General features: G+C 42.9%; 2 protein-coding genes across 3 annotated transcripts; both read right to left on the bottom strand.

The window, feature by feature from the left end:
- Nucleotides 1–802: 802 nt before the first annotated feature.
- csrnp2 (cysteine-serine-rich nuclear protein 2) lies at nt 803–8,459 on the bottom strand. The gene is made up of 5 exons (XM_061075068.1): nt 8,360–8,459; nt 6,483–6,655; nt 6,092–6,351; nt 3,184–3,480; nt 803–1,826 (listed from the first exon to the last, which is right to left on the bottom strand). The coding sequence occupies exons 2-5, from the start codon at nt 6,640–6,642 to the stop codon at nt 909–911; spliced, it is 1,635 nt and encodes a 544-aa protein (XP_060931051.1). The 5' UTR covers nt 6,643–6,655; nt 8,360–8,459; the 3' UTR covers nt 803–908.
- Nucleotides 8,460–10,842: 2,383 nt separating this feature from the next.
- On the bottom strand, nt 10,843–20,241 carry tfcp2 (transcription factor CP2). Of its 2 annotated transcripts, none has more exons than XM_061075070.1 (16): nt 19,903–20,241; nt 19,213–19,428; nt 16,975–17,126; nt 16,368–16,444; nt 16,154–16,259; nt 15,795–15,901; nt 15,358–15,510; nt 15,156–15,266; nt 14,423–14,514; nt 14,196–14,265; nt 13,479–13,593; nt 13,225–13,315; nt 13,013–13,113; nt 12,729–12,871; nt 12,256–12,307; nt 10,843–12,152 (listed from the first exon to the last, which is right to left on the bottom strand). In XM_061075070.1, the coding sequence occupies exons 2-16, from the start codon at nt 19,332–19,334 to the stop codon at nt 12,115–12,117; spliced, it is 1,530 nt and encodes a 509-aa protein (XP_060931053.1). In that variant the 5' UTR covers nt 19,335–19,428; nt 19,903–20,241; the 3' UTR covers nt 10,843–12,114. The 2 variants fall into 2 exon arrangements, with proteins under 2 accessions (XP_060931053.1, XP_060931054.1); XM_061075071.1 differs by having other exon boundaries at nt 13,479–13,572.
- Nucleotides 20,242–21,565: the final 1,324 nt, after the last annotated feature.

Genomic DNA, 21,565 nt, shown 5'->3' with positions numbered 1-21,565 from the left:
CACAACAAATAATATCATAGGCATTGCAACTACATGTAAACTAGGTTTTTAGTGTTTTTTTTCTTATTCTTTTACTTCCCGACGAATCGAAACCACATTTTGCCCGAGCAGCGACCGAGGGTCCGGCGTTCGTCTGCTGCTCCGAGACGCCGGACCCCCGGGGTCTCGATGCAGCAGAGACACAAACACTCAGCGCCCTCAGGTCACCACGTGCATACGTATTTTAGAAAAAAGCAGCAACCTCGGCTCTCTCTCTCTCTCTCTCTCTCTCTCTCTCTCTCTCTCGCTCTCTCGCACTTTTGCAAATGCATATACAGTACACAAAAAAACAAGTATTTCCAGGATTATTAGGTCTATTTTCAGCGGAGGATCCTATCAGAGGCCTTCGTTTGGCTTGACCACAGCTCGACGACTGTAATGGAATCTCAGCCGGTGAGTATCTGACCACAACGGCTTCTTGCTCACGACAAAAACAATTTGTGTTGAACGGCTTCACCACACAAAAGGCTTATGTCAGCATTCACACACTGCTCTGTGTGCTGTGTAGGAAATCATCAAAACACTACTCGATGTACTTTTCATCGACAATTGACTCCTACACACACACAAGTGTTTTAATGTTTTTCCATTAAGGCCGCACTCATCCACCCCGACTGAATCACGTACACGCCGCCGCCTTGTAACTGCATCTGTTTGACTTGTGAGGAGTGATCTGTGCTTTCAGCATCCCCCCCCCCCCCCCCATGTAGCGTTACACTCGAGCTCCTCCTCCACATATTTTAGTGACGCTCAATACGAGAGATTGAATCCTGTGATCACTCTCGATGATAGCTGTAATAAATGTTTAAATATGTAATTTATTCATCTTTGATGAAGCTATTGTGCAAATCTCTGCGGAGAAGCTGGAGTTAGACTTCAGGAGGAAGAGGATCCAGCTCTCCCTCGGAGCAGGAGGCCCCTCGGCTCAGCTCCTCGGGGGGGCAGCGCTGACGACTCGATGGCTCCTCCCCCTCCGCTGTCTCACGTTGCTCTGAGGAAAGCATCACGTCGCTCAGACACTTCCCCAAACTTGGCCTGCGGAAGATTTGTTCAGGCGAATCCTCCTTGGACTCCTCTCCACCTCCGTGTTTCCCCTTCACACCTCCGTCTCCTCCCGCATGTTGTTCTTTCACCGAGCGCCCCTCCTGCTCTGGCTCCTCCCCCCTGGGCAGCGTCTCGAAGGCTCCGGGCTCGATGGCACTGAGTTGATAGTAGAGCAGAGAGGTGGAGTCTCTGAGGAGCTCGGAGGGGTTCTCCTCCTGGTGGTCGGAGATGCACAACACCGTGGCCCCTGTGGGGAACGGCCCCTGGAGGAGGACCTGCTCCACACCCGGCACCCCCGCCTGCTCCGTCAGCTCCCCCCCCAGAGCACCAGGCAAGAGGCAGAGAGGCTGTGAGAGACCTCCGGGACCCAGCTCCTCCCGCTGCCTCCTCTCCTGCTCCTCCGCGCTCTGCAGGTGCAGCACAGCCGTCTCGTTCTCCCGCTCCAGGATGTCCTCCTCCGCCAGGAGATCCTGAACCTGCCTCACCGCCTGCAGCTCGCTCTCCTCCAGCTCGGAGGACAGGTCCGGGGAGGTAGGGCAGGTGGAGGCGGAGGAGGACAGTGGGTCGGATTCAGCGTAATGGTCCCCGGCGCCCTGGAGGAGCAGGCTGCTCTTCTCCAGGTCCAGCTTCATGAGGGTGTGCAGGTAGTGGGTTCTCACACGCAGCGGGTTGAACTCGATGCGACCGGCTGCGTTTCCACAGCCGTCACGAGAGCAGCCGCACGGGAACGACATCCGATCCACCTGAGGAAGGAAGCAGAGGAAGGGGTTTCACTCTCACTCTCATTGGGTTTGAACAATAACGTAACAGGTCACGGTGAGAAAGAGAAAAACACACACAGCCTTTTGTATTACTGTACTGGTAGTACTGGTGGTACTGGTTTTTAAATAAATGTTAAAAATTAGGGCTGGGCAAGTTAACTCGTTTTAATCGAGTTAACTCATCACTTATTTAACTCAGACAATTATTTTATCTCGCATTAACTCAGGTTTGATTATTTATTGTTTTATTGTGAAAGTCAGGCTTTTATTTTGTGAAAGTCTGTTGCTGACTGCTGCGGAACCGGAAAAAAGAAAATAATTGGCGGATAAACAACCATGGATAAGGCTACGGAGCTTTTACATGGCCATTTTCATTGTAAAGTTCTTCCAGACGGGGGAGTCGACAGAACCAAAGTAATTTGTAGCCACTGCCGAGGTGAATTTTCTTATCACCGGAGTACTTCCAGTCTAAAATATCACCTGAATGCAAAACACACAGTTGATATCAGCAAATCACTCAACGAAACAGCGAGTGGAGCGAGGCTTCGGCAGACTACGTTAGACGCAGGGAGGAGTATACATCTTTCATAACGAAGAGGATAACATTAATGCCCTGGCAGTGGCATTGAGCTTTAATTTTGTATTTGCTTTGATAACATTGTTAAGTTGAGATTTACACTGAATATTTTATTTAACTGCTACTGTATTAAATGCTGATGTTAAAAGTGTTTGCAAAACAAATGTTATGGCACTTTCGTTCATAAGGCAGAACATTGAAAATTACTTTTTAATTCATTATTGGATTTTGCGTATACAAATGCGATTAATCGTGATTAATCAGGGAAATCAAGCGATTAAAAAATGTATTTAATACGTTTTAGTATACCTTTGCAGCAGGATCCTTATTTTATATGGAAATGAATAAAATTGTGCTTTATAGTTAAATCATATCTTATATATTAGCTTACAACAAGATGAATAGGCCTTTTTCATGATTGTCATAGTCGGAAAAAGTGTCATTAATATCCCAACAAGCTGTGACAGTGAACCAGAAGCAGTTTCACAGAATTCAGTCATAAATCATTTCATATCTATTTATCATTATTTTCACCTTCACCTTTATGAGGAATCTTCAGAGGGAAAATGAAAGCTTCTACCCAGATGACATTAAATCAAAAATGATTGAAGTGTGGAAAACCAGGCGCAGATTTTATCGAGCCGAGCATTCGGACTCATCCGAGCCTCATAGGACTGCTTCTCTTCTTTCCGCACACACACACACACACACACACACACACACACACACACACACACACACACACACTCACACAGTCATTACCTGGCACTTGATACCGGCCTGGCTGCAGGTGCAGTTCCGGGGGTCGCAGTACAGACGGCAGTCGCAGCCACACTCCTCCCTGGAGAGGCGGATGGCTCGGAGCTCGGTTTTCTCCCGGGCGTCGATGCGGGCGATGCCAGACGCTCGCAGGAGGACCCGCCGGCGCTTTGTGGGCAGCGGCTGGAGGAAGAAACAGTCGTCCACCTCCACGGCGTCCACGTCCAGGTCCTCGTCCGACACGTCCTCCAGGGTCAGCAGGTCGGCCTGGGCGCACTCCACCGTGCCGTTCCTCGTCATCTGAGGGAAACAGGCAGAGTACAACTGTGAGCTGAGGACGTGACTCGAGTGATTCCTTATTTCAAGTTATAGGTGTTTCTAATTGAATATAGATGAAAAATGACGGATGTTATATCTAAGGTGGAAGACATATCATTGTCTTAATATAAAAATACTCCATTCGAAGTAAATTCATAATCCTATTTGAGTCAATGAAACAATGTGTGAAATTAAAAAATATTCAGTCTGCAGAAAACCAGCTCCTGGGATTCCAATCACACAGACGCTGCTTTTGGTTCGAAGTCCCAAGACAAAACAATTAGGATTATGTAAAATCTTAAATTGAAAAGTATATAAATGTATTATAGAGTAAAAAGGACAACATTTCCCTGTAGTAGAGTAAAAGCAAAGTACATTAAATTTTAATAAAACACCGTTCCTTTAGCATTTAGTTTTTATGCTCCACATATTTGGAACGAGCTCCTGGAGTGCAGGAGCTCAACACTTTAAAATCAGAGCCAAACACTTCCCTGTTTGCCAGGATCTTTTATTTAATCAAACACTGCACTGTTACTTTTACTCTTTTATGTCTATATTTGTATTGTTTATTAGTATTTTTCTCATTCTCCATATATATTGTCTTTCTAAAATCGTCAATTCCGTCTGGTTTTAAGTTGCTTTTACAATTTTGATGCAGCTCACCTTCCCTTGTTATTCCGGTGTGATATACACAGACATGTTCTTTCCACCTGTAATCTACTCTGTGTTTATAACTACATGATGAAAACCGGACTCCTTCAATCAAAGCTCTCTGACTAACCTTTGGCATTTAGTTTTCATGCTCCACATATTTGGAACGAACTCCTGGAGTGCAGGAGCTCAACACTTTAAAATCAGTGCCAAAAACTTCCCTGTTTGCCAGGATATTTTATTAAATCAAATAATTACTATTTCTCTAACAATGCACTGTTACTTTTACTCTTTTATGTATAAGTTTGTATTTGTTTATTCCTCTTTTTTCATTTTCCATATATTTTGTCTTTCTAAAATCGTCAATTCAGTCTAGTTTTAAGTTACTTTTACAATTTGATGCAGCTCACCTTCTCTTGTTATTACAGTGTGATATACACAGACATGTGTTTTCCACCTGTAATCTGCACTGTGTTTAAATATTCTACATGATGAAAACCGGACTCCTTCCATCAAAGCTCTCTGACTAACCTTTGGCATTTAGTTTTCATGCTCCACATATTTGGAACGAGCTCCTGGAGTGCAGGAGCTCAACACTTTAAAATCAGAGCCAAACACTTCCCTGTTTGCCAGGATCTTTTATTAAATCAAATAATTACTATTTATCTAACAATGCACTGATACTTTTACTGTTTTATGTCTATATTTGTATTTGTTCATTAGTCCTTTTTCATTCTCCATATATATTGTCTTTCTAAAATCGGTTTTAAGTTGGTTTTACCATTTTATGTAGCTCACCTTCCCTTGTTATTCCAGTGTGATATACACAGACATGTTCTTACCACCTGTAATCTACTCTGTGTTTATAACTACATGATGAAAACCGGACTCCTTCCATCAAAGCTCTCTGACTAACCTTTAGCATTTAGTTTTTATGCTCCACATATTTGGAACGAGCTCCTGGAGTGCAGGAGCTCAACACTTTAAAATCAGAGCCAAACACTTCCCTGTTTGCCAGGATCTTTTATTAAATCAAATAATTACTATTTATCTAACAATGCACTGATACTTTTACTGTTTTATGTCTATATTTGTATTTGTTCATTAGTCCTTTTTCATTCTCCATATATATTGTCTTTCTAAAATCGGTTTTAAGTTGGTTTTACCATTTTATGTAGCTCACCTTCCCTTGTTATTCCAGTGTGATATACACAGACATGTTCTTACCACCTGTAATCTACTCTGTGTTTATAACTACATGATGAAAACCGGACTCCTTCCATCAAAGCTCTCTGACTAACCTTTAGCATTTAGTTTTTATGCTCCACATATTTGGAACGAGCTCCTGGAGTGCAGGAGCTCAACACTTTAAAATCAGAGCCAAACACTTCCCTGTTTGCCAGGATCTTTTATTAAATCAAATAATTACTATTTATCTAACAATGCACTGTTACTTTTACTCTTTTATGTCTATATTTGTATTTGTTTATTAGTCCTTTTTCATTCTCCATATATATTGTCTTTCTAAAATCGGTTTTGAGTTGGTTTTACCATTTGATGACCTTCCCTTGTTATTACAGTGTGATATACACAGACATGTTCTTTCCACCTGTAATCTATTATCTAACAATTATCTATCTGTTTATCTAACAATGTATGTTACTTTTACTCTTTTATGTATAAGTTTGTATCTGTTTATTCGTCTTTTTTCATTTTCCATATATTTTGTCTTTCTTAAATCGTCAAGTCAGTCTAGTTTTAAGTTGCTTTTGCAATTTGATGCAGCTCACCTTCCCTTGTTATTACAGTGTGATATACACAGACATGTTCTTTCCACCTGTAATCTACACTGTGTTTATAACTTCATGATGAAAACCGGACTCCTTCCATCAAAGCTCTCTGACTAACCTGTGGAAATCAAACCTTGAACCTGTGGATTTACCTTCATCTTGCGGGCGTTGAGCTTCTCCTGGCGCAGGTGCTGCAGCAGCGTGTTCCTGTGGCTGGTTTCCTGTTCACGTGCAAACTCGCCCAGCGTGAAGTGTCTGATGGAGGAGTGGTGGCGGGCCATGCCCAGCGAGCTGCCCCCCTGGCTGGGCACGCTGGTGAAGCCCTGCCGCCGGGGGAAGTAGTACACCGTCACCACGTCGAAACGCACCCGCTTCCCCCCCGATGACGGCTTGTGCTGCAGGATGGAGGTCGCTGAGGAGGGAGGAAGAGGAGGAGGAGACGTATCGTTACACATGAGTAATGCCTGAGAGTACTTGTGCCTAATGAACTGCTCGGGGGGGGTTTCAGAGTGTATTTAATGTGTGTCTCCACTGGTTCCTTACGGGTAAAGGCAGCGCTGGCGGGGGGGTTGAGGCTGTCGCAGCTGTCGGCGCTGTCGCTGCTGGTGATGTCATCGTCAGAGTCCTTCGGCGTGGAGAAGGGAGAGCCGTGGTCCACCTCGTCATATCGTCGTTTGAGGCTGAGGGCCGAAGCTGCCTCCATGGAAACTGGGGGTCTGAGGGGAGAGAGAGAGAGACGTGCAGGTGAACGAGAGAGGGGGGGGTCCGGGTCCTGTGTGTTTATTAACGTAAAGACACAAACGCTCTGGAACATCTGGATCATCTGTTCAATCAGACTCTCATCAGCCATCAGCTGTTTGGTCCTGTCTCCTTTCATCTGTATTCCAGCTCCATCATTTCCTCTCTCTCTGCACCCCCCCCCCCACCCCCACCCCACCCCCCCCCTAACCCTTTCTCATATGAAATTCTACTTTGAAATCAAGTCTAGAAACGTCGCCATGGCAACTAGGCAAGCGTGGACTACACGAACAGCTCTGAGGCAAATGATCTGCTCGGCTTTACTCTCTTTATATCTTCATTCTTCTCCTTTAATACAGTTGTAAAGAGAATAGGGAGAGTGTGTGTGTGTGTGTGTGTGTGTGTGTGTGTGTGTGTGTGTGTGTGTGTGTGTGTGTCGGTTGGTGTGGGTGCGTGTGTGTGTGTGTGTGAGATCGATCATATCCGCAGGAGAGGTCAGACAAGGTGAGCGGATGGAAACAGCTGGATGTGGGTGTGTGTCTGTGTGTGATGTTATAAGTTTGTCGTCACGCCGCATCGCACAAAGTTTTGGATTTCCACCGCACAATCCACGTCAATACATTTTAAATGTATCTGTAAATAATATCACAAGTGGTACCTTGTGCTCATGATGAGCTGAGTCCCTGCAGGGTGAGTAACACACTGACACATCAGGTAATAATTGGTTTATCACACAACTGTGAACAACACATTCAATCATCATTCCTCACGCTGCAGATTTCACTTCAGTACAAGGTGCGAAATATTGAAAAGCATGACGTATATTCGTTGATGTGGATCGTGTGTTGAAAATCTGAGCGATGCAGCATGACCACAAACTCACAACATCACACATGCATCAACACTAACACAGCTGATTACTAGTTTAACCTGCAGCTCCACATGTGTGTGAGGGGGTTAAACATGTTCGACTCACAATCTGAAAGGAGGCAGCTACAACAGGTTTTAAAAGCTCTCACACAGAGAACACAGCCGTGGACAGGATCAGTATTTACTCCTTCCTTTAACAGCCAACACGTCAGTTTGCCCTGGAGCTGCGTGGACAGACCAGGCCTGATAGAGACAGACCCTGGAGCTGCAGACGAGCTGGTTCCACTGGGATTTAGAGACGCTTACTGGTAAAGAAAGGGAAAATTACAGGTGCAATGGTTACACCGACCTCTGAGCTCAGGGAGAAGCTGTGACGACTGGACGTCATGTTGCAGAAGGAGAAATCATAGAACATGCACATGACTCAGTCAGTACTCGATAGAAGATACCAGTGAAATTCAAAAAGCATCGACGTGAACCCATTTTCCAACTGGGACTTGGGGTGAAATAGAGCAGAGGCTGCATTTTGATGTGAATGAAAACCAGTCAGCCTCAGTCTGTGTGTCTGTGTGTGTGTGTGTGTGTGAGTCTGTGTGTGTGTTTGAGGACAATTGTGACTTCCTGGTGTATTTACCTTCAGGGGAACATGAACTGTGGACGAGGTGTTTGTTAAACTTGCAGAAAACCGACCAGATTGTTGTGTTGTGTTGTGTTGGAGGTTCTCAGTCTGAGGTGCACAATTTCCTCTCTCTTTCCAGTACAAATACACACAACCACACGTAGACAGACACACACACACACACCAGTCTTACCTGGGGCAGAATCAAAGACCCTTATTCTGACCAGCTCGTCGGTGGTTTCTCCTCCCAGCAGCACCAGCAGCACATCAATCCTCCAATAACGCCCAGTGAGATGATGGTTTTCTGGGGAGGAGGTGGGGGGGGGAACCAGTCTGCGATGCAAACCCACTGGGATCTGCTTCAAAGCCTGAGTGATTGTCAAAGTGCAGCTCGGATCTAGGAGGTGATGTGAGTCTCCTCCATGCTCATTGTTCTGGGAGATCAGGCAGAAATCAGGAGTTCTTTCTCGGTTTAAAGGCCACAGCAGGAGGAGGAGGAGGTGAAGAAGGAGGTGAAGGAGGAGGAGGAAGCGTCAGAGGATCAGATTTATTCCCAGACACTGACAATCTTCTCTTCTGGAGGAATCCGCTGACATCTGTGTTCGGTTATCCTCCGGGTGTCTGTGTCTGCTTCTCACCGGGGCGGGGATCGATGGTTCCGGGCTCAGCTTCTCTTCTCTTCCTCTCGGCTTCACGCGTTTTTCTTTGTTCTTTGTTTCTGTTTCTTTTTGGCCCGATTCGTTACAATGTTGCAGTTTGCCTTTGATCCTGAGGAGAAGCCGCCTGTTCCTCCCCGCTCCGCCCGGCCCGGTTGTTACTGTGTAACAATGGAGGCACCGATTCTTCCCCGCAGCCGTATATATACTTATTGTGACATCACAGGCATACCCTGCACCAAGGCATGCTGGGAAATATAGTGACTTTCCTTTTTTTTTTTTTCTCCGCTTCTTTGTTCAAATTGACCAGAAACAGATGGGATCTTTTTTCAATGGTTCATGCAAGAAGGATTTTAAACATTAGAGTTTTTATAATAACAACGATGAAGATTATAATATTATTAGTAGTAGTAGAAGTAGTAACAGTAGTATGTAGGAGTATATTGACTGGATGCTCTGATTGTGTTATGTAAAGCGCTTTGTAAATGAAGATTTAGAAGTTGTTATTATAGTTAAAACTAGAAAATTCCTTCTATATTTATTTTGGACAGCTTCCTGCCGGGTTCAGAGCCTGCTTCAGTTTGAGAGAGAGAAACAGACTGGCAGAATGAGATCCTGAGCTGGAAGAGGTGACATCTCTTCACTCTGCAACTGTCAAAGACATCATAGATTCCTTTGATCTATGACCTCTGACACTGTCACTCGTTCCTTTGATGAAGGCTCCCATTAGAATAATTCATCTGTTTTGGACTATGTTCTTGTGCTGGTGCAACAACTGGTGGAGGAGTAGTGGGACGAAATTTATGGCAGAAGAACTAAGAATAATAGGAAGTATGGGGAATAATAATATATGTGCAGTCATTGCCTTACTGCACACGTAATAATATTAACAGTAGGAGAAGTAGTAATAGTAGTAGTAGTAGTAGTACTATACTAGTTGTGAAATCACAAGCATGCCTTGTACCAGATGCCTGCTGGGAAATTTAGTGACCTTTCTTTTCCTTATTTTGCTTCTCTGTTCATATTGAGCAGAAACATATGAGATTTTATTAAATTGTTTTGATGGTTTCCATGACGCAGATGATATTAAACACTGCAGCGACATCTGACTAACTGTATGAGGCCTGAGAAAATCTAGTTACCATGGCAACGTGTATGTAGTAAGTCTCCCCGTGTGTCCAACAAGGGGAATCTGTGTTCATCACATGTCAAATGTTTTGGATTTCACCTGAGTCATCACATGCTTTGTGTTTTATTTAGGTCTTATCTTCCATGTTGGTTTTGACTGAATGTTCTATTTTTCATGTTTGGTTGTTTTCATATTGACTCTGTGCTACGTTTGATTTCATTTAGTTAAGCAGTTACTATTATCGTGACATCAGAGGCATGCCTAGCACCAAAGCATGTTGGTAAATCATGTATTTGTTCTGTGTCTTTGTGCATATTGATCAGAAACAGATGTGACAAAGTTTTGATGGTTTCCAGAAAACAGAAGTAATTAAAAACCAACCTGCACCTCCTGATCATGTGTATGTATTATTACTGTCTTGTCAAAATCTGGTTAACATGTACATGGACGTGTATGATATGTGAATTAAATGGTATTATTCATATGTCACATGCCATGTTTTTCATACCTTGCTTTTTAGTTTGGTTTTTACCTTGAATGGTGTTTTTACATGGTTGTTATATTGACTGCAGGCCATGATCTCAATTCTGTGAAGCACTTTGTAATCGTGTTTTGGAATTATTATTATCATAATTAGCTTTTTAAAATATGTCCTGCACAAGAGCATGCTGGGAAATAGAGACCTCTTTGTTCATGTTAACATTTTTAATAAAACCACGACATCGAGGACATTAAACAAAAACCTACAGCTCGGCTCGATCTGATTTACTGTGCACGACATGATAATAATTAGCTTGTCAAAATCTAGTTACCGTGGCAACATAATGGGTGTCAATGTATGTACTAAGCCTCCTCATCTGTAAAATAATCATGTCTCATTTAACTAGTGTGTTGGGGACTTGGTTTAAAAAAAACATTTTTATTTTTTCACAGATTACGAGGAGAGAAACAGACGGTCAGCAGTCAGTACACGGGTAAGAATCTTAATGATGTCGATGAGGTGGAGGCTGGGATGGAGATCTACAAGGTCAAGCTATGGATTTCCATGCAAGCAGAACAATGACTGAACATGGACTAACCACATTGTGGGACATGCAGCTCTGGTGTGCCGGGACATTAGTAAGTATTTGGAAGTGGGGACATCCAAAGACATCGATGAAGAGATGTAAGAAAGGTTAAAAAAAGAAGAGCATTAAAATGATGGCTGACATGACGCATGCTTCATCGGGAAAGCATCTTAAAACAATGATCTACTAAAAAATAACATTATATATAAAATAAAAAATAAAATGGTGCTAAACAAGCGGATAGCTCTGAAGCACATGGACCAGTTTGCTGGTGTGATCACGAACATAGACGGTGATTCATCATCTTTCTAGATTTGTAAGAAACAACCTTGAGCGCTCTGCACTAACTCTAAGGATCTAACAGGGTTCGGGAGCCTCGAAAACCTTTCTTCTTACTCAAATACGAATGAGTGGAGGTTGTTAGCTGTCCGAGGAATTGCAGAAGCAGAACTGGACTCCAGCAGTTTCCCTTCAAGTCCTGATTGCAGATTTTTGATGCCTCCAGTGTGATGTCACAGCGATTGTGTCTGCTTGTGTAACGTTTCCTGCATTCTGACATTAAGAGGATCCCATGAGGCTGCCTAGCATGAAGACCAGAATCCATGCTGCATCACTCTGAAAGTCAAGTCCTGTCAATGTAACCGTTTCTCTACTTTTCTAGCTTTGATTTCTTTCCTTCTTGTTTTTAGGTTGATGGTTTTAAAAAGAAACACACAGTGGATTCTGAAGCACAGAGCGGTGGCACACCAGACGCTCAACGACCAGAGGAGCAGCGATAGCAGCTGTAGTGCCACTAACCCCTTGCACATCACGAGACATAAGCGACAGAGAAGAATGCAACCACGTACGAGGCTGGGGTTCAACGACAGGGTACGAAGGAGAGCATTACGTCACTGTGGTGTCAGAGTCACTCCCTCAGAAGTAAGACAATAAGGTTAAGTGAGGACAGGGCCAAGGGGTTCAGTCGCAGGTTCCTCCTCAGCAGCCTCGAGAGTTTTTGTCGGGGCATTCGCGGAACATTCCCAGAACGGCGAGGAGAACGAGGCTCGAGAGGGAGTGAGTGGATCGGGTCTTAAGAAAAGCTCCTGCTCAGTGTTCACTTCAAGATGATGTGGTAGCCTTCGTTTGAGTCATCTGGAGAGAAAAGGAAAAGGACAACAGAGCAGAGGAAGGTTAAGGTTCTGTGCTCAAATACAGATATGAGTCATTATGATTGATTATTGTCGTGCTCACATACCTTTCATCGTGTCCAGAATAAAACAAACTTCATCCTGGAAGTTCTGGATCATCTGTTAAAAAAATAGGGTTAATGGTTTAATGTTTGAGGGAAACTCGATAAAGCAGTTTACTGACACGTGCAATGACAGCTATTCACATAACTGTGACTTTGAAGCATATACACATCTCCTAGAAATGAAGCCAAAATATCTTGGATACGAAAGCGGCCATTTTGCACCAATGACATAAATTGAAGCCAGTCTACACATTAGCGACTTTGGGGGGTAGCTGCTGTATTGAAGTCCCACCAATACCTGCCCTCGACCAATCAGGAGTCAGTCTTAGCTGTCAATCATGATGTTTTACTCCCTTTTTAGACCATCAAATAATTAAAGTGTCAGAAAGTCCATCTTTATTAAACGCCTGTGGTTTAAAATGCAGCTTTGGTGGAGTGAGAGTAGGAGATTACAGAGGAATAAAACATGGTCTCACCTCATCACTAACCAGCACATGGATGCCAGTAGGACCCTGTTTAAAGATCTGATTGATCTGTCTGGGTGAGATGTTGAAGAGCTGAGCGATCTTCTCCGTCAGCTCGGACGCTGTGAGCTCCTCCAAGTAGATGGCGTGATAAACTGTGGCCAGACAGAAGAGCAGGGATGATCAACACTATTCACTTCCTCTCCGTCATTACTGCACTGTAAAATGCAGCTTAATGTGTAAGTATTAGTTTCAGGAACGATTTCTGCAGAAACAAAGATGAACAACAAACTTACTAAAGAATGTGTTGGTGGCAGCGTCTCCGTTTTCGTGTTTCTGATCTCGTGCCTCCGGAGACTCCTGGCAAACGTAGATGGTCAGCCTCGGACGTACCACACTGTGAGAAGCATCCACACAGAAGAAGAACATGTTCAGAAACTTGTGAAGCATATCTGGATATATACGAGATACGTTGCTTTTTCTCAGGTAGTTTATTTAAAAGACCCACCGTCCCTTCAGTGCATTGAAGAGTCTTATCCCATCTGCTGGCCCACAGATCTGAATGACATCGTCCCGGGTCAGTTTCAACATGTCTGCCCCTGGTGCACGGAGACAAGACCTCGGTTAAGAGCAGAAAACCCTCCACATGGTTTTGGGGTATCTTACAGTCAAAGAAATGGATGGAGCCTTCTGTCCATACTGTACGTTAATTTCAAATATTTGTATCATCTGCAATCATTCCATATCTGGGGGCCGTTTTACCTGAGAAGTTGGTGAAGAGACGACAGAAGGGGGAGAAGCGGTTTCTGTGAAGCCACTGTTGTGCATCCTGCGGCGTTGCCACGGGTAACAAATTCTGAGATGGAAAAATACAAGACTGAAAACAGATTAAAAAAACACAGAACCACCACAACCTTGTGTTAAACGGCTACTACATCATATTTATCCTTAGCTTTAAGATGTAATAGGTTTATCGACAGTCGTTATATTAAAATACAAACATTTCCAAACATCCATTTTAAAGACAGAAATGACAATGTAACAGTAACTGTGGTCTCAATGTAGATTAGCCTGAATCTTCATATTTAACCTTGAGTTCATTTAATAGTGGGTAAAGTGATGCAGCAGAAACATTCTGCTTGTGTCTGCCTCCTTTTCTCCAAGTGTGTTTATGAATGAGACAGATCAGCTCGACAGCTCAGTTGAATATTCTGAAAATCGTGTTCAACTGTTTTAATAGAAGTATTGAATCATTTGCTTGTCTCGTATAATGGACGGGAAACAGTTTCAGAATAACGCCTCGACTGCGAGTTGAACTGGTGTTTTTGATTTATTATCATCAAACACTATCATTCACAGCACAACACAGGCTCCAGTTAAACACTAAGATGTCAGATTTGTATTTGTGAACATTAGTATACAGTGAAGCAGAAGGAAATCAGGCAGTTATATGAATGTAAAAAATTAAAATTGACTTACATCTGAGACCGGTGTGATAACTTCTGGTACTGGAACCACCGGCTCCGGCTGGTGGGTCGGTGATCCGTTCCTACAGAGGATGAAAACCATGTTGGAGTCTGTGATTCTGAATATCTCATGATCATCTGCATCAAGGGGAATCTACACATCCCTCACCACAAAGCCTCTTCTCTGTGGTAAATTAAACTTACTGCGTTAATCACAAAGTATTGGTAGGAAATGTTTACCCTTCTGGAACCGGGAAGCTGTTGTGTGTGCTGCTGATGAAGCCGGGAGACGGCGAGTTGCTGACGTACGTGACCTCAGGCCAGGGAGAGCACTGCCGAAGACAAACACTTTTGTTATTGTGGAATCTGAGTAAATTCAGAAAACACTTCTGCTGCAGCTTCTTCATTTACATTCAGCCCCTGCTCACAGTTTGTGCTTCAGCTTGTTCGTGTACCAGCCACAACTTCATTTTTGTAGTTTGACAAAGTTTGCAGGAAGTTGAGCTAAATTGATGAGCTGATTAATCAATTTGGCGAGAGAAAGATCAGTAATTGGCGACTATCATTTTTGTCCTTAAAGACCTTCTAAAGGTTCCTCTATGTGATGATGTATTGTGTTATATCACTGAGAGAATAACCTTTTGGGTTTTGGACAGTTTGCCGGACAAAATGAAGAATTTGAAGGCTTCACCAAAGATTGACAACTAATATTATATTATAATAGATGATTAATATTATCTTGGTTGCCACTCGAGTTAAAGTAGATGTTTTTACTTCACTGATTCTACATTTCACATTACATTTCATTACATATCCTTTAAATGATGCTTTTATCCAAACATCAGAGCTGACGGTGGTTATTAGACCATCATCCTTTTAACCAAGTTGTCAGAAGATGTGTGTTTTTAGCCTGTGGCAGAAGATGTGTGGACTTTCTTCTCTCCTGATGTCAATGGGGAGCTTACATACTAACCTCTGTCAGTATTGTGGTTTCGTAGGATGGCTGGTACTTTTCCTTTTCCTGTGGTGCCCTCTTCTCCATCTTCTCCCGGTCTGTCTTCTGCTTTCTGTCTGCACCTTTAGGCTGAAACACGTCACGTGTGGGTCATTAAATCAACAAGCCTCTGCATTTGAGCACATGAACTATTCTTCTCTGTTTCTCTCAGTCCCCCCACCTTAAAGACTTTGACCTGACAGGAGGCAGAGTGGAGGTGTTCTGTGTACTCTCCACTCTCATTCTCTTTAAAAGTGTCGATCTGGATGCGGAAGGGGACGCCCTTTTCGCCCCCGTGCTTTCGCATTGTGAATTCTGTGCTAATGCAGTGAACCTAAAAAAGAAAAGAATATTAAATTTTAATCTATTAGGGCATTGAGTTATAAAATAACAATTTAAGCTGAGAAATCAATACTAGAAAAAACAAATATTTACAGATTCAGTGTATTAGTAATTACTGCTTGCAGAATAACATTCACTTAACAATTGGCCAAACAGAATAGGTGAGTAGACTAAATGTTAACAATCTTAGTGCTATAAAATGCTTGAGATAACTGCCACTGCTTTTCATGAATGAAAGTGATTCAGGGAAACAACAGTGTTGTTTCGTCGCTCTACCTGGATAAAAACTGAGGTTCTTTTTGATGGGTCCCAAAGGAACTCCACAGTGTTAAGCTGAGTGGGGTTAGCCCTGGGGTCGACTATGCCGACAGACATGGGGATATCTGCAACGGATCAATGCAAAACAGGCTGTTATCAGAAGGACACCATCTTCTCCAAAGTGTCACCACCGCCATCTCGTGCTTCTCGTTCAGTTTAACAGTCCAGATGATGAATTTATGGAAGATTTACCTAGAAAATCTCGGAGGTTAATAAACAAACAAGGCTGCACAGCAACATTCTTTCCACATACAAATCAAGTAGAATAGAGAAGATGTCGAACTGTAGGGATCAGACATGTGTGTGTCTGTGCTCACCGAGGTCGAGGATGCGATCCCCGGGCCGGTTCCAGCGCCAGCCTTCCAGCTGCTGGTGCTCCGTGTACTGAAGCCGTCGGTCATGAAACACTACACGAATAATGCTCTGAAATACAGAGAGATTCAGTTAACAAGAGATTCCAAGGAGATGCAGATGCTCTTCAAACACTTTGACTGGTTTCCCTTTGCTTGTCACGGCATGTCAGATTCTTACCTTCACCATTTTATCCGTGATTTCCGGAAGTTCCCCAATTTTCCGATTGTCAAGCATTCTAATTTCATAGGACTGTCCTGTAATGAAAAGGTTCTCACAGTAAATAAATGGATCTCACTTTCAACCAAACGGTCACAAGACACCAAACACTCACAGAAGATGTTTAACCTTTTCAGTCATGCTGCTCGAAATAGTGCAACATTAGCACATCCTTGTTTTGTCATTGATTTTCAAGACAAAACTCACTAAATAAAACACACTAAAATATGATTAAGATACACTGTGTTTCCCATGGCAACAGTTGCATGACAATAAAGCAATCCAACATACATAATGAGACAGACTCATAATATCTGTGTAACAAAGGAGAAAAGATAAAACAGACCAAGCAGTCAGGATCATTTCACTATATCACTGCAACAAACCCTCTCAAACTATATTGCAATATAATTTTATACTGATTGTTTTTCTCCACCTCTACTGCCCACTATCAAATTGGTCCATAAAGATTTACAGTCCTCCGGGTAATAAAACAGGGGAAGTGATTTGGCCTACAGTAGCTTTTGACTCTTGTGTATAGAGATGAGACAGAACTCCCAGTGCTAACCTTGGTTGAGGTAGGTGAGTGTTTCATCGTGCAGCTTAATGGCTGGCGAGGTAGCTGCACACAGAACATACTGAAAGGGAAGGATCTTGTTTTCGTTGTCTGGAGGAAGGTTGGACTCCTCCTGCTTGAAGATGGGGAGGGCAAGGACATCACTGGAAAACAAAGACAAAGGGTACAAAGCTGTCATTAAGCTGCCAAAAAACATCAGTCTACATGAAGTAAACATTGATATTAAAATGTTAGAATTGAATATTATCAACCTGAGGTTAAAAATAATGTCTGACACCACCATCACCAGACAACACATGAGGCCGAGAAGCAAGTTACTGAGTTTGTTAGTGTGATAAGGGGCTTTCTGCAGAAAGGATCCACAGAGAGAGTCACAGGTATCTCAGAGTGAAGATGCAGGACAGTCAAATGCAAGGATCTTATATAGGAGAGCTAAGGCTGTCTCACATAACCAGTTTAAACTGGTTCTGTAGGCGCAGGTTGAGAGAGGAATCTAAACACAGACAACTGATTTACATGTGTTTCCTTTGGAGATAAGCAGACAATCATTCAGTTCTTTGGAGAGTAAATAAGTAATAAAAAGGGTCTGACAGTTTTCAGGTCATACACAGTTCAGACCATTCAACAGCTCAGGTCATAGAGTATTTGTACAGGTTGTATATGTATGTAGATATAGGTCATACAACTTACTTTTCAACTACAACATAGGTTTCAACCATACTTAGTTAATTTTTCCATTACAGTAGCTTTCAAGTTCATTAAATAGCATCAAGGCAATTTGGGTTACATCACTAAATACCAGGGTATCCAGTGAGTGTCTCATTTCTCCTCTCGATACAAGAATTTCAAGGGAAATGCAGGTTCTCTGAAGCCTGCACCGCATCATTTAATGAGCCAGAAGGGGACACAAAGGAGTAATCTTTTTCCTGTAGCGCAAAGTGCTTGAGTCAGCAAAATCTTAATGGATTTTATATCATTTAAATCATGAAAAACTGAGCAGCTGCATCATAAATATTTATCTGGACTCTAAACTCTTGAATTAAACCTCACCAGACTAAACACCACAGATATTTATACTCAGTGAGGGCATTGCTGTACCCTAACCCTGTCAAAAGGCCTTATCTCACCATGCTGAGGAAAGAGATAAAAAATGTCCTTGTTCTGTCCTTTTCCCCAAATCAGCACCAAACTTTAATAGGATACTCCCTGGCTCAAGCCAAATGAAGACTTGGGTCATGGTGCAAATCAGGTCAGTATTTTTACATAACCCTGCTGATATTTAAAAAGAAACACTGAAGGGTCTGAACTGAACCTCATTCACAGATGTTATAATTCCCTTCAAAGTTTCCTTTGAGGAATTATCTTAACTGATGAAGCCTTCAAAACCAAAGACAAACAGTTTACTATACTATAAAGAGAGAAAGAGTAATACCTCCCACTGCTTACAAGGTAATGTTTCATCTGCGCTTGTTTGTTAGTTTGCAGGATTATATAAAAACTTCTAAACTGGTTTCCATGACATTTTGCGGAGAGTTGGGGCACGACCCAATGAAGATCCCAGTACATGTTTGTGCAAATGCAATTACCATTATAGATATAATAATAATTTCACATTTGACCGACTGAAACCAGTGATTCTTTTAAAAATATAAAGCATCGAAATAGTCTTCAATTAATTTGGTAATTATAATCACACTGTTAACAGGCTGATGCCCATGAAAACACAGAATATTAACATTTTAAAGGTTCAGTGTGTAGAATTTAGTGACATCTAGTGGTGAAGTTGCATGTTGCAGCTGAACACCCCTCCCCTTCCAAACCGGAAAGAGAACCTGAGGTAACCTTCAGTTGTCATGGAAACTAAAAAGTGTTAAGTTTGTCAAGTCTGGGCTGCAGTAAGAAAAAACTTGGACAGCCTCTGTAGATGGCTTTGACGGCTCTAGATGTAAATATCAAGTATTAAAATATAAAGAATCATTCTAGGGATAAAGAAAATAACAAATAGTACAACACACTAGTGAAAACACCACTAAGATTATTTTAAACTCCCTTTCACCTAAATCTCCCACACTGAACAATATCCAACTTTAGAGAATTGAAACCCAGAGGGAACTTTGAGAAGACTATCAACATAATAAAAACAGTAAAAACTCTATGGTACATACATACAGAATAAAGTCATGGGACAGACATGTAGGTAACCATGACAACAGCAGACTGATCCTGTACCTCATGCTGTACGCTCCGGCCCCGAGCTCCTGTCCGATGCCCGACAGACTGGCGTCGAAGTCCTGGACCAGTCCGGACTCGATCACCTCATCGGTGAGAGGCAGCTTCAGAGCCCACGCCATGATGGATGGAGGGGGGGTGTGGGTGGTGGGTGGGGGCTTGTGTAGCTCTGGGTAACAACTGGGGAATAACACCTGCGTCCCACAACCTTACGATCTGTGGAGGAAAGTGACACAAGGAGTTTGTTATCATGCAGTTTGGCTCCATCTCTAAACATTACATTACATCTCTAAAGACATGAGATCATCATAGGGTCAATGTCAGCAGCAGAATATCTTCCTGAACAAAGCGTCTCCCAGACTTGTTTCTTACTGTATATTATTGTTTATGTCCCATTGTTGTTCTATGTACAGAGCACCAACCACACCAAGGCAATGTCCTGTATGTGCAAATATACTTGTGAAATATACATATAAATGTAAAGTATACATATAAAATAATTCTGATTCTGAGGTTGAGCCGACGTCAGTCAACAACAGCCCCACTTTACGTCACCATTCCCCGCTGCTGGGATCCAGACACCCGGCGGTGGGAAGCTGCCTCTCGTTCCAAACCTCCACCTCTTATTTGTTGTTGTTGTTGTTGTTTTTAAATCACAACCCTCGCGTTACAAATATGTAAACAAGTTACCTCCGGGTGAAACGTGCAGCTACTCGCCGACACCGCGACAGGTCCGTGTCATCACGTCGCGCTGCTTCTCCCCAGCACCAAGATAAACATGTCGAGCTAACCGCTAAGCTAGCGACGCAGCTAACCGCTAAGCTAGCGACGCAGCCAGTGAACCCAGCCCGGGGGACGAGAACCCCTCCCCGGCCTCAGTGGAGGGGGGCTTCACTGGGATCGATGGTTCCCAGTGGACATGTCTATGAACTGGGATCGGTGGGAATTCAGTCAGCGGCTTAAATAAATGTGAATTGATGTGTTGCTTTTGTTTTGTTTATCTAGCGCCGTCAGGGAAAGGGAGCTCACGTAACTTCCGTCTGTTGTTCTTCTTCGTGTGGCTATTTTGTTCTGCGATAGATCGAGAGGAGCTCGTTATCGCCATCTATCGCTCATCGCTAATATCACATTAGGTTGGATAGATAGACAAACGAAAAGATAGACAGACAGACAGACAGACAGAAGGACAGACAGATAGAAGGACAGACAGACAGACAGACAGACAGACAGACAGACAGACAGACAGACAGACAGACAGACAGACAGACAGACAGACAGACAGACAGACAGACAGACAGACAGACAGACAGACAGATAGACAGATAGATAGATAGAAGGATAGAAAGACAGATAGACAGATAGATAGATAGATAGATAGATAGATAGATAGATAGATAGATAGATAGATAGATAGATAGATAGATAGATAGATAGATAGATAGATAGATAGATAGATAGATAGATAGATAGATAGAAGGATAGAAAGACAGACAGACAGACAGACAGACAGACAGACAGACAGACAGACAGACAGACAGACAGACAGACAGACAGACAGACAGACAGACAGACAGACAGACAGACAGACAGACAGACAGACAGACAGACAGACAGACAGAAAGATAGATAGATAGAAGGATAGACAGACAGACAGACAGACAGACAGACAGACAGACAGACAGACAGACAGACAGACAGACAGACAGACAGACAGACAGACAGACAGACAGACAGACAGACAGACAGACAGACAGACAGACAGACAGACAGACAGACAGACAGACAGACAGACAGACAGACAGATAGACAGATAGATAGATAGAAGGATAGAAAGACAGATAGACAGATAGATAGATAGATAGATAGATAGATAGATAGATAGATAGATAGATAGATAGATAGATAGATAGATAGATAGATAGATAGATAGAAGGATAGAAAGACAGACAGACAGACAGACAGACAGACAGACAGACAGACAGACAGACAGACAGACAGACAGACAGACAGACAGACAGACAGACAGACAGACAGACAGACAGACAGACAGACAGACAGACAGACAGACAGACAGAAAGATAGATAGATAGAAGGATAGACAGACAGACAGACAGACAGACAGACAGACAGACAGACAGACAGACAGACAGACAGACAGACAGACAGACAGACAGACAGACAGACAGACAGATAGATAGATAGATAGATAGATAGATAGATAGATAGATAGATAGATAGATAGATAGAAAGATAGACAGACAGACAGACAGACAGACAGACAGACAGACAGACAGACAGACAGATAGATAGATAGATAGAAGGATAGACAGACAGACAGACAGACAGACAGACA

Source organism: Limanda limanda, chromosome 7 (genome assembly GCF_963576545.1).
Source record: "Limanda limanda chromosome 7, fLimLim1.1, whole genome shotgun sequence".
NCBI lineage: Eukaryota > Metazoa > Chordata > Actinopteri > Pleuronectiformes > Pleuronectidae > Limanda > Limanda limanda.
Note: the sequence above shows the minus strand (reverse complement) of the source record. Positions and strands in the feature narration are given on the sequence as shown.

Excerpts from the sequence above, each read along its gene's own strand:
- csrnp2 (XM_061075068.1), bottom strand. The coding sequence starts at position 6,642 with ATGGAGGCAGCTTCGGCCCTCAGCCTCAAACGACGATATGACGAGGTG. Across the intron at positions 6,352-6,482 it reads CGCCAGCGCTGCCTTTACCC|CGACCTCCATCCTGCAGCAC; the intron begins GTAAGGAACCAG and ends CTCCCTCCTCAG. Across the intron at positions 3,481-6,091 it reads TCAACGCCCGCAAGATGAAG|ATGACGAGGAACGGCACGGT; the intron begins GTAAATCCACAG and ends TGTTTCCCTCAG.
- tfcp2 (XM_061075070.1), bottom strand. The coding sequence starts at position 19,334 with ATGGCGTGGGCTCTGAAGCTGCCTCTCACCGATGAGGTGATCGAGTCC. Across the intron at positions 13,114-13,224 it reads TTCAATGCACTGAAGGGACG|TGTGGTACGTCCGAGGCTGA; the intron begins GTGGGTCTTTTA and ends TGCTTCTCACAG. Across the intron at positions 12,872-13,012 it reads TGCCACCAACACATTCTTTA|TTTATCACGCCATCTACTTG; the intron begins GTAAGTTTGTTG and ends GTCTGGCCACAG.